Raw genomic sequence first — 19,619 nt, 5'->3', positions numbered from 1 at the left:
TATATTTATTAGAATGTCTTTAATGATTTCTGTGCCAAACAAGAATGTTTGTTGGCCAAACACAATACTACCATAAAACATTCAATATTTAATTTGGTAAACCTGACCCAAATGCCTCAATTTTCAGTTTAATTTAAAAAAAGCTTACATTACAAAAAGTGAAGTAACAAAAACCAACAAATTTCCATTGTTGCTTTGATATAAAATGCTTCCTCTTTCCAATTTTTAGTTGTTTTGCTCAAAGAAACGCGATTTGCCATAAGCTATAGGAAATACGCCTTTCGTTATGCAATGCTAAGCTGAAATTGACTGCAATACTGCAGTAACATCCATTGGTTTACGCCTTGAGGTATGCAATTTGTAATGCAAACAGCACTGTGGGTTAAATTCAACTCGATTATAAAAATATTTGATTGTTTTCGTTAAAACCATCAATATTTCATATAAAATACGACCAAAGCCGTCAGATACGACCAAGCAAGTTAATGTAATTTTCTTCTACTGTTGCAAGTACCATTACACTAATACAAAACGGTAATTATGGAACTTATCGTCATATTTTCACCAACATTGGCTTTGAAATAAAAACAGTATTGTTTAATTTATTTGCATGATTGTCTCCATTATACAGTCCGTTAAACAAACCTTTATTTGTTTCTCGAAGTGACTAAAGAATACCAAAACGTTTGATGTTCGTTTACATTTATTCACTTATTTATGCACGTATGGACATATCGGCTAGTATAACAATAAGGTTTGATTGGCGTTTTTTTGCCTATAGCTGTTGGCCTGATGTTGATGTTAGTTTCTCACTTCATGCTTAACTTACGATTATAATCTGATGTGCCGTGTAGTATCTTCCAGGGACCAGGGAGTGAGAGTGGCCTACATCGGTACAGCAGGGTGTATATGTGAATGCTAACAGCAATCGTTGTATATTCAGACCTTGCTTTAGAGCTGAACGATTAGGGCTTGGCGTTCGTGTTAACCTCTCCTATGGTTGCTTCTCTTCCGCTACATTTACCACCTCAATCATTAACAATCTTTCACTGTATCAAACGTTAACAAACAACAATAAAGATTCCTTTCCTGGTTTGTGTACAACTTGGACCCATTCGCGTGGCAAATACCAGATTCAAAAATGTATAAATTTTGTGTATACGTACGAGTAGTAAAACAGTGTGTTTGTGTAGATAGATATCGATGCGTATTTTCACTTACATTTACACAGATTTTTTTTTTGCTTGATTATTGTAACATGCTTTACACCTGTATGGGCTAAAATTTATTATACTTTGTAATATTGCGAGGGATCAGCGATCGTAATCGTGTCCACTGCGTTTCATAGAGTGACAGAGAGAGCGATACTAGCTTCTAAATTTATTGTCCTTCTTTTTACGAAAGGTTTGGACACAACAAAGTATGCGCCCGGCGGCACACGGATAGACATTTATAACAACGATGAGTATGATTTGTAAAATTTGCTTTCCTGTGGGGCTTCAAAATGTAAAAACACTGATGATGCGGATCAGTTTCCTCTGTACGATCAAAAACCATAAAAGGTACGCTAACATCTTCAAAACCTGGCAGCTAAAAATCGAGTATATCGAGTGTACGATTTCCCTAAACGGATTTCCCTAAACGAGTTGCACGAAGGCCAAAAGTTTACCTTTCGCCTTTCGCAATTAATACTCCTTCCGTACGTCGTCGTCGTGGGGCTCATCGATCATCGCCGGTGGCGTTAGTGCTGGGGTCGGCTGGGATCGATGCAGAATGTGGGCTCACTTGTTGTTGCAGAGCGTCAGGAACTCTTCGCGCGTTTTCGGATCGTCCCGGAAGACGCCCAGCATGGTCGAGGTGACCGTTTTGCTGTTAATCTTCTGCACTCCGCGCATCACCATGCACATGTGCCTGTGTGGAATTTAAGAAGGAATAAAGGAGAAGGTCAGTAAAAATCGTTTGAAACAGGGTAAAGCAAGACATCGACGGGCATACTTACACTCCCTCGATGATGACGGCAACGCCTGCGGGCTGTACTGCCTGGGTGACGGCAACGGCAATCTGTTTCGTCAGCCGCTCCTGCACCTGAAGACGGCGTGAGAAGATCTCCACAATTCTGTGACAAATATTTGATAGTTTTGTTAGCAATTTTTGATCATGATTTCGACGCTGTTTCGTCTCAACATACCTGGCCAGCTTGCTCAGTCCGAGAATCTTCTTGCAGGGCAAGTAACCGATCGAGACTTTACCGTAGAACGGCACCAGGTGGTGCTCGCACATGGAGAACATTTCGATGTCCTTCACCACGACCATTTCGTCGTGATCCTCGTCGAAAACGGCACCGTTCAAGGCCTCTGGGGGATGGAAAAACATGAAAGCGATGATAAGATACGTTACTTTCAAATGACAAAGTAAAGACATTATTATGAGTATCCCTCTCAAACTTGTTCAAGATTTAAAGCTACCCAAAACTCTGGTTGACTTGAATCACAGCAGACTCAGAAGACAACAATCATCTTCTAATAATTGGGCTACAGAGTGATTACAGCAGTTAGAGTGGAGCCTAATTTCCTAGGACTTCATGAATCTCAACCATATCTCCAGCTCTTTGTTGAAGCTAAAAATAGAAATAAAACACCCAGTGAAAGGAAATGGAAGACACACAAAAAACTCAATTTCGGGTGCGAAAATGAATACATTTCCTTTGCCATATTTCTTTTTTTTCATTTTTCTTACAATCAAAGCACTTGAAGTAGGACTACCAGTCGAGAGAAGTACCTCTTATCTAGTACAGAGTGCGAATGTTGGACAAATAAAAAGGCTCCAAATCAAACATCACCTCACCATTCAACTAACCAAGCCGAATGCAACAAGAGAATCCCTTAAACCAGCTTCCTGAATCGCTGAATGGGTTTGAATCAATACAAATACAAGCAAAAAAAACGACTCTCCCGCTTTTCCCATTCTTTCGTACCATCGCAAACCTCGAATCGCTGGGTGAATTTTTCGGGTTTGAAGTTCGAAAAGCAAATGTAAGTTAAAAATGACGGTTCTGCTAAGGGAGGGAGGCTTTTCCCCCTTTTTGAAGCAGGAAAACGCATCTTGAATGGATTTACAAAGAACTGAATGAAAACATTTCAGCAGAAGAATATTTATACGCTTTATCGTTCAATTTTTGCGCACGTTCCCCGTTTCCTTTTTCACTGGCGGATTGGGGGAAGAAAACTCATCATCAGCACGCGAAACGTAACGCGGAAACGTACTTAAGGAAAGGTTGGCAAAAGGTCGCTTTGTGCGATGAGGTTTGATTGATGCAGTGTGCTTTTGAGGTGAGTTTTCAAACCATTCTCTTCTACGGGCGCTTACATGCGTTAAAAGTCGTTGAATTTTAAAGTAGATATCTTTGACAATGAATAAGTACATACGGTTTGGGGTGTTGTTGATGCTAGATCATCAGCGCATGCCATAAGCTTACTGATAAGGACCTAAGGATCACCTGTGTGATCTATAAGCCTGCAAAGTCGGTAGCATCTGCAAAATTTTCCTGCTTCATAGTTGTCCAATTATTGGTCTAGAGAGCAACTATTTGCTGTATGTCTAGTATAATTTCCTTTTAAATTTTTCTCTAAAATGTACTAGAATAGCTAAAGACATAGTTAGACATGTTTTGGGTATATTTTGGACGTGTTGTCGTAGAACTAGAGCCTTGCGTTATTGGTTCACTTTGGCCAAGAGAAGAGAATTAATGAATCAGTTCCGTACTGTATCATTATCAGTACCCAAAGATACTTAGGTAGCATTTCTATTGGGATTGTTTAAGTAAATATCATCGCAATATACATTATTTACACCTTTCGTGAAGTCGATGGGAAATGAAAGTTACTGTTCATAATATAAACGACTTTTTCACTAGTAGAAATCCAATAAAGCTACGGAGAAAACTATTAAGGGCTATTTTTAAAAACAATCGAAAGTCTATTCTTCTTTCTACAATGACATTGTCGCTTCGTCGACCATCGTTGTCCGTAGAATACATCGAAGCATAAGCGTTATTAGATTAGAAGCGAACTCGTCCTTCTAACAGTTGTACCTACAACAAAGGATATTGTTCCTTAGAGTGCATTTACTGCACTTTGCACAACACTTTCACAATCGCTGCATCGCGTTGTCTGTCGTGTTTGCTCACTCCTCATACACAGAAGGATCTCCTCTTTCCCTGTAACCTCTTCGACTGCTGTACATTGTCAGTTTGAAGCTGCAGCTTGAGCATCGCTTAGAGCGCCATTGTCTTGACTTGGCCCCGACAAACCAAGGGAGAGAAGGTAAATATAGTTTCATAAATGTGATCTCATGCTCTCTCTCTCTCTCGTTTCCAACTCTGAGTTTCCAACCGAAGGAAATCACTGCACTGCCTATGTCCTGTGGCGGTACCGTACAAGTTGGTGGCCTGTTTTTATGTGTTTCAAACTGTTTTGTGAGTCCAATGGTGGACTTGATGCTGGTGTTCCCTTCGCTGCTGCAGGAAGCAGGAAGCAAAAACAGAAAATGAACAGAAAATCATAAAGTGAACGGTAAGGAGGGCAGCACAATAGTACACATACAGACTTGACACACACACACACACACACACACACACACACACACACACACACACACACACACACACACACACACACACACACACACACACACACACATACACATAGGACGTAAGTAAACGCTTCTACCGAGAACGCCAGGAACAAAGGCACACTTTTCGCAGTGGAAGGAAGGAAGTTGTGGCGATGAAAACGAAGATTTAATTTCATTTGCACAAGTCGCCTAGTACTGCGGTGGTGGTGGTGGTGCTGGGCTAGAGTGGATGCAGTTCTAGCCACTCGGAACAGGAAAAGTTGCCCGGGAGCATAGCAAATAGTGTATGGTTGGATGGTGCCGGCACCCATCATCTATGAGGCAGCCGAGTAGTAATGGTCGTAGAGAAAGGGACATGGTTTGGGAGTTGGAGAGTTTAAGTGAATAATAAATACGAAATGTTTAAGTGTCGCTCACAGGCACCCGGATTGTGTGTGCGATGTATGGGAGAAAGGAAGAAGGGTGCGCTCCGTTGTGTCACTGTCTTGCTCTGGACGATTTTTGCAAAGATCACGAGTCTCACAAAAGTCAGGCAGCTTTTACTTGGCGGTTGGTTGTGTGTTCCCTCTTTTACAGCCCTTGGAAACTTTCATGAGCAACAGCAAGCTTAAGAGATACCGATTATGCTGCTCAGTGCTGGTGCGGCACACACTGTAGGTTAGTAGTGAGCGTAAGCTATAGGGAGGTGTTGTAAAAAGGACAATTTTATGCACCGTCAGCTGTAGATGACACATATTAAACTTGTTCTTACGCAGGCAGATTTGGGTGGAGATTAACACGGGTTTGTGTAATGTACTCCTAAAGAAAATGGGAGGTTCAAAGTCAAGCGGGCTTTAAATATTTGCACAAGTTATGCAAGTAGTCGATGAAGTGAGGGTTGTTTGATCAAATTTGCTTATGAGCTATCATGGTTTTGAATTTGAATATGAAGGATTTGTCCGGTTCAATAGTATTGGGTTTGGTATATAGATTTGGGAAACAACATTAAACAGCGTTCAAATTTTAGATAATAACTCTGTTGCGATGACGTGTACTAGAGCTTTAAGTATGAAATATTTGATCTATTTTACTTTTTCAAAACAACTTTAAACTTAAATGATTAAGTTAAATCCTTTTTAAGGAAATAAACCTCAATTCATCAACTTGCATTCTACCATTGCTGTAGAACTTATGGTACATTTTATCATTTAATTGAGTTAACCATCCGTCACATTGAAATCGGACCAATGTGACTGTAATCATGCCGGGTGCGTTTAGATACCATCGTCTTCCGCTCCCCCAAAATTTCATGCTAAATCAATTCCATTCATCCTGCCGATACATGCTGCGTCGCTCATATCGTACCGTTTTGTATTCTATTTACCCTCCCTTTCACTACATGAACAGCAGCGCTTCAAGCTTTTATTGTCCTTTCCGACTGAAGAGCCTGGCGACGTCGACGATTGTTGGTTTATTTGCCGAGCAAAAAGGGTAAAGCAATCCAAGCGAAGGGCGGTTTGCATCATGATGACGACGCAGGCCTGTCATCACGCTTTGATCCATTTTCAAGCGAAGCCTCCCTTCCAGAGGAAAAGGACACTTCGAAGGTAGCCAAGTGGTAATGGAAGAATGAGGAACAAGGCTTTAGATGATAAGAGACTGACGCACCGACCCGCATATTATGCTGCTCCGTCTCGAGTTTCATCGCTATTTGAACAAGTGAAAGGAATCGCAAAACGCAAACGGAAGGATGATGGCTCTGTCAACTCTCGGTCTTTTCGGTATCGTCGCTTTTGGGTACGATGGGCACTTGCGAACGCAACACTTGCTAGCCACTCTTCAGGGTGTCATCGGTACACGGTACCAAGCGTGATGTTTGGGCGTTTACTTTACCATATCTTCATGCAGGGTATCTCTTGAACCGTTTCGTTACTCGCGTCAATAACCCGCGCATCAACACGCGATGTTGTGGCAGGTGCGTTAATGGGATCGCGGTGTTGGTGGTGGTTTTTGCGGTCCAACAGAAATTAACACTTACCTTCCAAGCTCTGATCGTAGCCCTTGGTAAAGAAGAGCATTGCCTTGGCGGCCCGTTCCGGAGTCTTCAGCAGGCCCTGACGTTCCGGATCTTCGCCCAGGCTCGACAGCAGCATCCGGTAGGACTTGGACATCAGCGGCAGCAGGTCCTCCCGGGTCGATGGTTTGTGGTCGAGTTCCAGATCGTGGTGGAAGGTACATTTTTCATGTCCTGCAATGAAGTATAGCAAAAGGTGTTTTTGAATCATTAGATTTAGATTTGGAACAGAATTACGCGAATAAATTCACAAGATACACTGGCATGCAAAAAGCATTAACAAACGGGTAGGTAATGGAGCAAAGAGCACTCTTTGGAGAGCTAATTAACATAAATTTACAGTCAATAGGTAAATCTGTATGTCCTGGATTACATAGAATGGCGTTGTGTTTAACTACCCACAGGATCAGACAACAGATTGTAGTGGAATTGTACATCACCTGATATGCTATACCTTTTCACACCGTTTTGACAAAAGTAGGGTGGTTTTTTGGGGGGGAACAACATCCGAGCTCAAGTCTCACAACCGGTTTACACGGTTAAATTATTCATTACAAGCGCCGGTGTTGCGTTGCGTTTGACAACGTCATTTGCATCGTAATAGAGGCAAAACAGTCAAAGCGCCGGAGAGGCTGAAAATCCCCATCGTTGTCGAGTCATCTGGTGTTGTTGGAAAATCCCCATCGAACGCTCTGCGGGCGTGTAGAGCTGCAGTTCGGGAAGTGCACCTGATGCCGAGCACTCGGCGCTTTACACCTGGTCGCCCTGTTTGCGGTGGTGCGCAACAAGGCAACAACGAGTGGACGTTTGTATTTGCATGCTTTACGATGGGAATGCCGGTGGCGGGTTATGGGAGGACACAAGAGCGAGGCGCGCAAACGAAACATTGATAACAGAGCGCTCGAGGAGGTGGAGCAGGTAGTTATAACTTTATGCATCGGTTACATTACCATAATCGCGAGCTTAACAGGTGTCACAGCGTAAGCGAAATGATGAGCATGTCACAAAGTTGACCCATATCGATCTCGGAAATATTGAAGACCGGAGGTACTGGAGTGCTTCCAGAGCTATATTCGAATGAGTGCACCATTTCTAGCTTAAATCGTGTTCTAATTGACGAAACTAAAATTCCAACCAAATAATCACCTTGGAGTTAAATTCTTCCCATTCGTAATACATTCTAACACTTCTTTGATTTCTGATTAATGCTTTTTTGTTCATGCCTTCCACACAAAAACAACATAAACACGGGAAGTGACGAACCGCGTAAACATGCCCTTATCAGGATGGCCTGCAGCAGCCTGGTCGGGAATGTTCATTCACACGGTGTGGCGCTTGATTTTTGATTATCAGCAGCCTAGCTGCCGGGCAAACACATTCGGTTGCCATGTCTTACGACAACCAATAGGAGGCAAGTAAATGGAAAAAAGCGTTCAATGTGTTTGTGAAAGTAAGCGCTGCGTTGTAAGTAATGGCTTCAATGAACCTGTTACTTTTTGTGAGAGTGGATTTTGTTTATTATCAATCAGATTTTCACACTACAAATGGTGTGTCGATTAAGACGTCAAAAGATGACGGACATCTTCATCGTGTGTTTGATGCGATAAAAGGGATAATTGCGTTAGGCATCTGCAGTATGACCAACATCAGAAATAAGGAATAGAAACCTTCAACCCTTGCTTGTGATGAATGCAAACCGTACAAGTGAGAGTTTATTGTTTACGGAAGTGTGCTTCAAAACCAGCCTGCTTCAAGGTAACCATTTTCGTTTTTACTGTTAACCGTGACTGGCCACTCCAGTCCACAGCCAGTATACCCAGATCGAATCTCCAAAACCTGTCCCAAAAGGCAGATCTACGCGGCGATGCCTTTCCGTTCACGCCGTGCCAAAGACCTTGAGCTCAAAGTTGAGTACAAAGTCTGGGACAGGCTGGGACCGACCAGATTAGAATGGAATCGAACTTGGTCCGCTTGGTGTTGTGCTTATAATCCATCACCCGTCAATCCTGTTCTGAGTGCGCACGTCAGATTATCTTCACGGAGTGGACAGAAAGCAACAAAAAAACACACAACGAGGAGCACCATTTGTCAGAATGAGAATAATTGCCGCGAGATAGACGCGCTGGGAAGGTAACGCTTTTGCGGGCGTTGTTAGCGTTGGCGGCTGGCGGATAAGAAGGTTTGGGTTTGCGCCATACCGTGCTTGCACATGGAACATTCAATCACAAAGCGGAGGCATTAAGGCGTAAAATAAAACAAATATATAAGAAGCAAAACAAGCAAACACCATGATGATAATGCGTGAACAAAATGAAGTTGCACCGAGAAACGACTGCATGCAACAGGTTGCACTAAAGAAAAAGGCGCCTCGCGTCGTTCTACAGCCACACAACTATGTACAAGGTACGCTATGAAGAGAGGGGTAGCAAAGCAGCTCAAATCAAAAACAACCTTACACAGACACACCGATCATTAAAAACGATTGGCCATGAGAGCAACGAAAAAAAAAAGGCCACACCGAAACACAGCAGCTTGCGCGACGGTCGTGTTCCGCTCAGAACGCGACCACTTGACAAGTCGCCTTCCTCCCCCCCTATACCTGGCGTCATGATGGCTCTCGGGGTGGTGTTAAGCGGGGGTGCACTGCTAGGGTTAGTGGTAGTAGTTGCACCGATGCTGCCTCCCGCCCCACTGCCTGCCTCACCTGACAAACTGATCGTACGGATCGGCGTCGGTCGGGCCCGGTTGAGACCGCCGGCGATCGCTGCTGGGGCGCCATTTTCAACACCACCACCACCGCTGTTGTTGTTGGCCGCCTCACCGTTCTCACCACCGGCGGACGATGGGGGAAGTGCTGCACCCGCTCCAGCGCCACCCGCCGCGTACCCATTCTCGTCGCCCTCGGTCATCTCGCTCTCGGTCCGGCGGATGCTGCTCGAGCGGCGCCTGTTAGCGAACGGGCCGTACCCGCCGTTCAGGCTCCCGGTGGACCCGTTCCCGTTGGCCGCACCGAAGCTGATCGAGTTCGAGCGGGTCGGGAAGTTGGTGTCGTCGATCTCCTGGTTCAGCTCGTCCGCATCGTCCGAAATTTCGAACTTGCTCATCGTGACCAAAGATCAACACGGCGCAGTAAAACAGGAGTAGCAACAGCAGCAGTAATGCAGCGAGCGGCGGGAACAGCACCAGTGCCGAAAGGTGGACAGCCTCAGGAACATGCACTAGAAATCGCTCAAACACTGTGGAAGGATAGGGCACGCACGCACAAACACACGCACGCACAAACAACAGGAAGAAGGACGATGGCGGCTACAGATGATGGTGTCACTGACCAGCAGTGGCAAAAAGGGTAGGACACGCACACACGAAACGACAAAACCGAGCGAGATCCGATTGTGAACGCCGTCGGAACGCAACTAAAACGAGACCCTGGCGGTCGAAGCAACAGGCTCCCGCGGTGCGAGAAGCTCCGCGTGAAGGGCGCCGCCAGGGCGTGAGAATGGTGAGCGTGAGGCTCGGTCACTACCGTGAGCTGTTAGGAGGGAGCTTTGCGTGAGAGAGAGCTGTGCGGTGTGTTGTTGGGCTGAGGGACAATGTTAAAGCTCATTGCTTGAGGACTATGGGTTTGCAGGGACCAAAGGGTTGCTGATATTGTATATTTATATTCAAATTTTATTCAAAAAACAGTCCACACTAAATGGCGTTATAAAATTGCCATACAAAATTACATTTATTGAGGTATAAAGTAGTAAAGATAAAGTATCTTATACAATAAGACAGGCTCAGAACAATAAACTAAATTAATCAATAAGTAAATAAATAAATAAATATATACTTCTATGAATGAACCAGTGAACTGTGAATCATTCCGTTATACAAAATATAAGTAAAAGAAAATTTAAAAGTCTTCAGAATGCTTTTAAATACTTATTTACTAAATTACTAAATGACGAACTAATTTTCTCTTAGTTTGGAAGTGAATGCTAAAAAGGCTTAAACATGTTTAACATATGATTATGCACTGTTAAAAAGATCTATTTAAAAACTATATTTTTTGTAAATTTTGTAAATGTAAAAAAGTTTGAGTTGTAGATATAACGTCTTTGTGATGGATGATCATTCTTAAGGTTACTTTTTTGCGAAATTAATTAAGATATTACTTTTAATTGAATTACAAAAACATCAAATATAATAATTCAATTAAACTTTCAACTAATTTTTTACTAAACGAAAACAATCTGAAACAAAATAAAAAAGAATTGAAAGAAGACAAAAGCATTACTCGAACGCGCGTTAAATCATGATTACTCTTTCAAACATTTGTCCTACAAGCGAGCGTGTCTTGGTGAGAGGCATGAGCTTGTTCTAGCGCCCCCACCGAATCCTTTGCTCACATTTACTAGCTCTCTCTCCCTGGTCAAAACAATTCTCTCACTATCAAATGCCTTCCTCTCCTAGAGCGCTCGAGATCGAATGATAAACTGTCGATGGTTGGGGATTATTTGTTTTTGCTATACTATAGAGAGAACCGTGAAGGAATTGTTCATTACACTGATTTTTCTGGTTTTTTTCTTCTATTGACTTTAATGTACATGTCGTCGATTTGAGATGCGATGACCAGCAGGGAATGAGAGATGGCGTGCGAGCTTGGAAACGGAGTGCAAAAACACTCAAAGGAAGCAACCGTTGCTATGACGAGCGTGTTTTGACTGTCTAGTTGACAGTTATCAGCACGTAACATAGTTTTGTAGCCGTTTAATCCATTGTAAGTGTTTGTTGTGAGATGTATTTAGCAAACCTTTTAAAAACACAATAATTTAATTGCTCTGCTGATTAAATCATCCTTACAAAAGCAACAGGACGACGCGTGATAACGCTACCCTGCAAGAGAAGTTTACTTCTCGCTGTACCAAAACAACAACTTGTTGCTCACGGCATGGCACTGTCATTTATAACAGCACACTTTGTGTTAGAAGCACTGTGTGGGCTGTGCTGTGGTAGCAAATGCCGAACGCAAGCGTTTACATGCCCTCCCCGTCATCCGCTTATCGTCCCGCCCGCCTCGGTTGGACCGGTTTTCGGTGTAGAAAATGAAATCACAATTTCAAATGCAAGCAACCACGTGTTGTACACTCTGTTGCTGGGGGGACGCGTTTGCGTGGACGAATAATCAGCATTGTCGACGGTTTGTGGTTTGAAGGATTCGAAGTATTTACCTTCAATCCATGAAGGGGCCCTCGCACAGAAATCGGACACAGATGTCCGGTGTACGTGCCAGGAGAGAGGGGGAGCGAGGGCGATGGGAGGGTGTAATCATTTTTAATCGCCTGCCGCTCTCGACTTAACACCACCCGTCACCCAACCCAACGCGCCCTTCGCTCGTGTGGTTTTGTGTGCGTTCGATCGGAACGCCAACGGTCACCACCGGCGGGCAGTTGTTGGATGATGTTTTGTGACGAATTCGCAGGCATCGTTTATAAAACGGTGACCGTTTGGAGCGATTTTTTCTGGTCTAGTTACGTTTCAATAGCCTTTTTTCATTTTCACTTGGTACCAATAGACCAGGACAAGGACATATTTTAGTACAGGCCGGTGTAAGTGTTGAAGTGTAGCACCGACAGGAAGGAAGCACGAACCTTCCCTCAAGCGGAGATACGGATGACTGCGTGTTTGACAGTGTGGCGTAGCAAGTAGTACGCTTTCATGCAATCATCCAATTTCAAGGTTGATTTCCGTGCGTTCAAACTGTTGAGGTTTGTACAATGACATGATGAAGGAGTGAAGAAATTCACCCTCCGATAAAACACAGCAAATCTAAACAGCGATCTGCTCTGTGCGTCGCTCTGTGTTCGCAGAAATCGATAACGCGCTGTTCTGTGCGAGAGAACGATGGCCGATGGACTTTACGATGTGTGATTTGAGTAGCTATCTGGTGAATTACAGTGATTTCTTCCTGCCTTTTACTGACTGACTCATCCTGGCTGGCTCTCTCTCACGCTGGTGAATACGGGTGAGATTGCAGACACGCGTTTACAATGAGCAAGAGATTTCGAGAGGCTGTCAGCATCAGGCAACGAGTATTATATGAGTAGCAGATACGCATCCTGTGACAGGATTTAAAGAGATTTTTGTGAAGGAGTTAGGGAGCAAGGGATAAGAGTTGAAACTGCGTTGTTCCAGAAATAGCTCTATTGAGTTATTTTGATCACTTTTAAAGTAAGCTGACGTAGGGAGGTATGTTATAAATCGTGTTTGGAGCATATGATTTCATGCTTTTAACATTCCTTCCAACTTATTCTGGGAGTATTCCTTCTAGAGCCTTAATTTGAAATATGTATTCAACTGTGGTCTTGTTATATAAAAAAGGTCTCGTACATATTAAACGGATGCCTGTCAGGTCGAATTTATTTTGTTACTTGCAAGAATTGAAAACCGAATTTCGTTACAATTTATATCCGCTTTCATCTCAGTTAATAACATCGTTATCAACGTTCCTAAGAATAATAATACATATTCTTGAATTCGTTAAAAACATTGCCCAAAGATGAAAGAACACAAAAGGCCAAACCGCTCATCAGCACATTGAATTCGAACTCATATTTTGGCAATTTATGTTTCGTTTTTGAAAAAGAAAAACCTACGCTTGGTTAAGCCTTCCCATAAATTTGTAACCGTTGCCGGGGAAATCTTCTGCGATCCCAGATTATGGGTCCCAACGCTCTTCCACCGGAGACGCGTAGGCATTACGTTAATTGAATAATTCTCGGTAAAGACTACATGGGAGTAATGGTCTTAGCGAACCTGTTCGTTGTAGCACTGGCATAACATTTCAGTGGAAAGAAACACAAATTCTCATCTATTTCATTTTTCGCACACTAAATTGAATTGGAAAGAAATGAAGAGTCATCTTCGGGGGGATTTTTGGTTTCGGCCGATAGCAGCCGGCAGGAAATTCCCAACACATTCCCGATACGATCTACGACCACTGCGTACGGGCGTGGTGTTATTCCAAAGCGAACGAAGTCGGGGATTTTCTTGCCCAGCGTGCCTTCAGTGTCGCCTTCAAACTGTTGCGAAATCGAGTGATTCAACAAACTGGCCCTGCCCCCCAAACGAACCGTATAAAACCGTACGCTACAGTATTTTAGAATGGCACTGCGAAACAGGTCAACACACCGGGAGAAGACAGAACAAGAAGAATAAATCAACGCGGAGCCTCCTCTCTCCTCCTCTCTGCACCATCTTAAAAGCTTTCACACATCCAACGCCGACATGAGTCATTACGCGTGCGAGGCTCTAGAACGTACAGGTGGTGCACTGTACGCAAGCGTCACCCGAAAGCAGGCCAAGGTCAAGACGTTCGCCAACTTCCGGCAGGCGCCTCTCGAAGTGGTGGCCCGTGCGTGCGGAACGAGTTTCTAGGCCTGCCGGTCGGACGGGCAATGCGAAACTTGTTGCAGAATTGGTGCATGAGGTGTGCAAAAAAGAATGGATTAAAAACAAAATCAAAAAAACACTTATACAGTCGGAGATCGGAAGTTTGCTGGCACAAGATCAAGCTTGAAGCAAATCCCCATGGGCGGCGGGCATAGTTGCTACTGAACAGCTGCAAAAAATGCTCACATTTAACAGAGTAGAGTTTATCATATTTTAATAATTCATCAGCATCAGTAGCAGTGTCTCAGTGGAATCAGCTGATAGTGGCACGCTGTTGTGCTGAATGTCCCTCTAATTGCCTAGCCGATGTGCGTTGTTTAGCTAGGAAGAATTGCTACCGGATTGCTGTGTTGGAAGTTATATAAGATCACCCGGTGTGCATGCCTGGGGAGGAATGGGACGTTGCCAATCGATTTAATGACATCCCTTTGTCTGGAGTGTGCGAGATGCCCTTTCGAGCCTCAATTCCCCCGAGGAAGTTAGGCGAACACGATGCCTACCTTGGTTGTTGTTTGTGTCGCTGCCATTCTCCAGCTCCGACTTGCTGCAGGTGCATTTGACCGATTGTTTCTTGGAGGAAGTGCACCCATTGGAGGTGGTACCGTTCGTACCATTGCTGAGCCCGTTGTGTCCGGCGTACCCGTTGCTGGTGCCGTTGGTGTGCTTTTCCAGCTCGCTCACCGTGCCGTTGCCATTGCTCACATGCTGATGACCGTTAACCTGAACTTCCTTCATGGCGAGGCGAGTGTCTTTGTTTAGCGCTAGTTATCACAATAGTCACAAGGTAATAATACTGATAGTAATACTAGAGATGGTGAAGATACTGCACACGTAACACACGCTTCACTACTTTTTTGGTTTTGACACCTACAGCCCCCTTTGTGTGATCTCCAAACTTTCCCGGCTTGCAAATGGCAACAAAAACCTAACTAACCCAAAGTGCACACAGTTCGTGAAATCCCTGAAAGTCTGTCAGGGTCACGATCACACACACACACACAACAGCACAAACAGTGAAGAAGCGAAAAACAGGCGATCTTGGCGCGTGCGACGTCGGGACAGTAGGCACAACGAGACGACGAACTGTTCGCGGCGGCGTACGGTTTGGAACTGAGCCTGTCCGAAACCGATCGTCCAAACGAGATCGTTTGCCATGTGTCTGTGTGTGTGTGTGCACGAAACTCCGGCTAACCTCAGAACTACCCTTATTCTAGTCTCCTTCCATGTCCCTCCTCTATAAACCCTCCGGACAAGCGATCAGGTGTTTGCGGCGTTGTGCGCATACAATTTTGCGCGTTCCGGCGTCCTTTCGTTGCCTCTCCGCGTCCCTCCGTCTGTAATAAGTTGCCGGTTCGGTGGCTGGTGGGGAGAGGTCGTCCAACTAACCGGGTGAGCAGCAGTGGCAGTAGTAGATCGGCCCTCTCAGGCGAAGGCATTGCGTGACTGTCTCGTGGACCCGAACACACTACGATGACCTACGCCAATCTCCTCCAGCATTAAAGCGGATCTTGTGAGTGCGAAGGAGATAGAAAGAGGAGGGGCAAGCAGTACAAAAGAAGGGAACTGGGCATGACTACATCTGATAAAGCACTGAGTACAGTGAGGCTGTGTCCGGTAGCGAGACCGTGTATGCCAGCAGACGATTGTAGTACCGCTTTGGCTTAGAATTGTCATCTCTAGGTCTTGCCTGAAAGGTCTCACAACCCTTGCAACTACTAAACGCTTGCACGAGTAGTAAGTGAAGGAGAAAGAACACCATTTTACTGTTCCCTCCGTCTCTCATCACCTTCCTTTGGAAAGCTTTTTGTTGCCTGCTTATAATTGCTGCTTCTATTGGAGCTTTTACCAGTCGGCGGCAGTGCATTTGTGTGCTAGTGTATGCGGCCATGGATAGTTGCGGCTCGCGTGTCTACCAAACGGGTTTGGGAGATCGTGAGGGCTGTCCGCACCGGAGAACCGATTGACGACTGATTGATTGCTTCGAGGCGAAATTTGTGCTGCGACACTCTAGGGTGTTTCTCGTGCTGTTGCTTGTGCTTGTTCGCGTGCGCACACGTGTGTGTGTGTGTATGCAGAGGTGAGTGAGAGGGACCACCTTGAAATGTTGTCGCTGCCGAACATGGGAAAGGTTTCGCCTTTTTCGTGTGTGCCTCTTTCGCCTCCCTTTTCGTGGACGCGGGGACGCGAATCTCTGGACCTTGGAGGGATTTGATCTTGGCCTCGGTCAAGAACGGGGTCAACGCCGCGAAACTACAGTAGCCTTTGGTTGGGGCTGCGCAAAACAAGATAAAGCTGGGTCCACTCCAAAACAGCCAAGCAAGTTCACAGCACGTCCCACAGTCCTTTGGGTGTCGCCAGGCTTTGGGGTTGGAATATAGAAAGGGTAAACATTCGTCTTCGGTCTCGTGAGGTTTCGGTTTGATTTCCTGGCTCGCTCGAGCACATGAAAAGGTCTAGAAAGAGTTTGAACCACGGTTTTCGCTGGTTAAACGCGGTCAAAGTCATACCGTGTAAGGCTTGCTGGTGAATCATGCTGGCTATAGCTTTGAATGTTTTAGCAGCAATTATTTCAAAAAGCTATGCCTCATAAATTTTGATTGCAGTTTAATCAATTGTATTTTAAGTGTCTGTTTTTTTTGTTGGTGTTCATGTTGAACCTTATTACTCGCTCTACTTTGTTTTGAAGTATCTGCTTTTTATATTAAACTTGTTTTTTCCTGATGAGGCTACTTCATATTGATCTCATATATTTTTTAAATTTATTAACTCGATGATGATAACTCGATGATGATCATTTCAAATTATACAAAAAATATTTGTTTAATTAAACAAAAAATGCGTAACCATCGTTCCCCCCATCGTTTAATGACACTTTACAAAAACTTTCCTACAACACATATCAATGGAAATTTACCGAACTTTCCATCGATAGACACCAGTTCCTACCAAAACCTCTAAAGTCCGGCTGATTATTCCATACGTGAACGAAGACTACGTGTGTGCCTTAAAAGCGCTCGCAACCATGCCTGAGGTCTACCGTTTTTGCCCAATCAGGTTCAAGGTTAAGGTCGTTATCAAGCCTTACGCTCTGGGGCTTCTTGTGAATTCGCCACCGTCGACCAGACCAGACGACCGGCTGATTTCAGGGTTGCTCAGGTGGAACGGAAGCACCGGCCTGCCAGCTGGCCGCAGCTGTGCACGGCTGGCGAGACGGAAGGTGCTTCCTTTGGTGGTGCTGTACGAACTTGAGCCAGCTTGTTAACACATGTTTGGCAAACTTGTCCGGTACTGGTCGTGCATAGGGGCTTACCCGGTCAAGAAAGAGTGATGGCTAGTGTTAGGTAATGCTGTGGAGTTGTTTCCTTGTCTTGAAACGACATGAACTTACAGGATGTTATTGGTATTTGTTTTGAGACGTATCTTATTCCTCAGAACAATTTTATTTCAAAAGGGTATAAATAATCCATACATTGTATAACCTTATTTTTACAAAAATCGTCTTATTTAGTGTGAAATATCACAAGAAAAAGCATATTCTAAGGAGTTTAAGTTGTTTTTGTCTCAAGCTCCTTTAATTTCGTATCTGCACTGAATCTAATTGGAGTTGATGTTCGTAGTTAATGATCGCATCAAACGACTCGGTCCAAGAGCTTGGGCCTGTTTTGGGACCCGCCAGCAGATAAAATTCCGATGGGGCAACATCCTGGTGCGGTTGCATCATTCCGCTTGTAAGCGGGCTGCTTACAAAGTTCGCACATTCTTTGTGCGTTCTGTGTCCCACGCCGCTTAGAAGCACCCTTCACTAATCGGTACAATTGTGGAGAGAAGACAAAAAAGCTTACGAAATTGGAAACACTGGTGGTGAAATTGGGCTTTTACTAATTAATTATCTTTTTTCCTTGAAAGGATTGCCTCGCCACTGTAGCAAGCCATTGTTTGACGAAATTGAGTCAAAATTTTGCACATGTTTCGCCCATGAACTGTCAATCACGACGGTATTAAAATAGATCTTGATTAACCTTTGCAAATTGCGGGTCAAGAAGCAAACCTCCTCCCCAAAGCGGTAGAGAGGTTCGTTCCACCAAGCGTGTCCGCAGCTAACCGCACCGGGCCGGTACCGATTGCAATCGGAGTTTTAACGGTGGAATGTGCTGTGCTGAGCGACGGCATAGCAAGCCGGTCGAGACTCGTGACAAAAAGCCGCTTCCGTAGTGTAAAAAAAGTCGTAACGATTCGTTAGCTTCGGCACAGACGGCATATGCCCTTCGAGGCGGCCCAATGCAATTCCCCCATTTAGGAGGGGAGAGCCCCCCCCACCAAGTGTTCAAACCAAAGTTTGGTGTTTGAGTGTTGAGTGCAGACTGACCTAACCTTGCGGCCGTGATCCAATGGCCGAATTCTTGTGACTAGGTTTTGTGATGTAAAGTGTCGCTCGACGTCACCAGTGTCCTCCAAGAGATACATTTGTGCAGATTTTTTTCTCTCCTGTGTGGTTTGTTCTGCTTCAACTGGTCTAGGATTAAGGTTGTTTGCTGGTAAGAGATTGACTGCAAGTTGTGTGTAAAAAACGTGTATCTTGCAGGTTTCTAAGGAACTATGTCATGATTTGCTTTAATTTCTGAATTAAGTTGCTATTTGTTCGAAAGTTGGTTTGACTAACAGGCTTATTCTGTGTTGATTTATATTTGATTCGCATCCAAGGCAATGTAATAAAAATTGCCCCATGGTAAAGCTGTTTAACTTGTTTCGCTCCATTTTTCAGATATTTTCCATTAAAAAAAAATAACAGTGCAATCTGTTGACAGGAAAGGCGAGCAATGTTTTTAACCAATTTCCATCAAATCATTACTTTTACTTTGTTCTTCTCGATGGAATAAAATAATATTCCGTATTAAAATAACCCATCAAGATGCAAACTTTCTGATCACTTGCCTATCAAAAAAACAAACCAAAAATCTCCGATTCCGCCCGAAGTCATTCTCTTGGCATTTAGGTTGGCATCTCATTGTAAGCTCCCTCCCTACAACAAAAAATAAGTTAACAGACGTGGTTTTTTGCAGTTTTTGTTACACCCTGTGTTGTTGCTCTGGTACCGTGCCAACTGTGAGCTTGGGCTCGGAGCTTATGCTATCCTTTATTTCGTTTACGAGAAACAACGACGAAGAGATCTATTGCGGGCAAAGCCAAAACCTTCCTGGAATAGGTGAAAGAGGATAAAGTTTTCATCAGTTTTTTCATCTTCTTTGTTCGTTTGCTTTTGTTTCTTAATTTTAAACATCTTCCCACACAAAGCGCGTCTGCGTTTTGGGCAAATTGAAGAAAAGGCGTGTGCACTCCGGGACTGCATGATCAGCGGGCGCGCACATTTGCGTTAAAGGTCTTATGAATAATTTCATTTTAATTGGAAAAGTGATTTTCATTTTTATCTCCGTCACGTTCGGTGACGCAAAATGTTTAAGCTTTTATCAATCTTTGCCGCTCAAAGTGTGGTGGAAAGGGG

General features: G+C 44.2%; 1 protein-coding gene across 3 annotated transcripts; it reads right to left on the bottom strand.

The window, feature by feature from the left end:
• Window positions 1–685: 685 nt before the first annotated feature.
• LOC120894811 (GTP cyclohydrolase 1) lies at window positions 686–15,231 on the bottom strand. 3 transcript variants are annotated; one of them, XM_040297646.1, is made up of 5 exons: window positions 14,620–15,231; window positions 6,650–6,859; window positions 2,189–2,354; window positions 2,000–2,116; window positions 686–1,911 (listed from the first exon to the last, which is right to left on the bottom strand). In XM_040297646.1, exons 1-5 carry the CDS (start codon window positions 14,852–14,854, stop codon window positions 1,782–1,784), a joined length of 858 nt encoding a protein of 285 aa, XP_040153580.1. In that variant the 5' UTR covers window positions 14,855–15,231; the 3' UTR covers window positions 686–1,781. The 3 variants fall into 3 exon arrangements, with proteins under 3 accessions (XP_040153580.1, XP_040153578.1, XP_040153579.1); XM_040297644.1 differs by lacking the exon at window positions 14,620–15,231 and adding an exon at window positions 9,285–10,098; XM_040297645.1 differs by lacking the exon at window positions 14,620–15,231 and adding an exon at window positions 9,390–10,098.
• Window positions 15,232–19,619: the final 4,388 nt, after the last annotated feature.

Source organism: Anopheles arabiensis, chromosome 2 (genome assembly GCF_016920715.1).
Source record: "Anopheles arabiensis isolate DONGOLA chromosome 2, AaraD3, whole genome shotgun sequence".
In the NCBI taxonomy this organism is placed as follows: domain Eukaryota; kingdom Metazoa; phylum Arthropoda; class Insecta; order Diptera; family Culicidae; genus Anopheles; species Anopheles arabiensis.
This window is presented reverse-complemented; position numbering and strand designations above follow the sequence as displayed.

What these genes read in the sequence shown, in the direction of transcription:
- LOC120894811 (XM_040297644.1), bottom strand. Translation starts at nt 9,789, where the DNA reads ATGAGCAAGTTCGAAATTTCGGACGATGCGGACGAGCTGAACCAGGAG. An exon ending in CTACGATCAGAGCTTGGAAG is followed by an intron (nt 2,355 to 6,649) that starts GTAAGTGTTAAT and finishes TCCATCCCCCAG; the next exon opens with AGGCCTTGAACGGTGCCGTT. An exon ending in GGACTGAGCAAGCTGGCCAG is followed by an intron (nt 2,117 to 2,188) that starts GTATGTTGAGAC and finishes TATTTGTCACAG; the next exon opens with AATTGTGGAGATCTTCTCAC.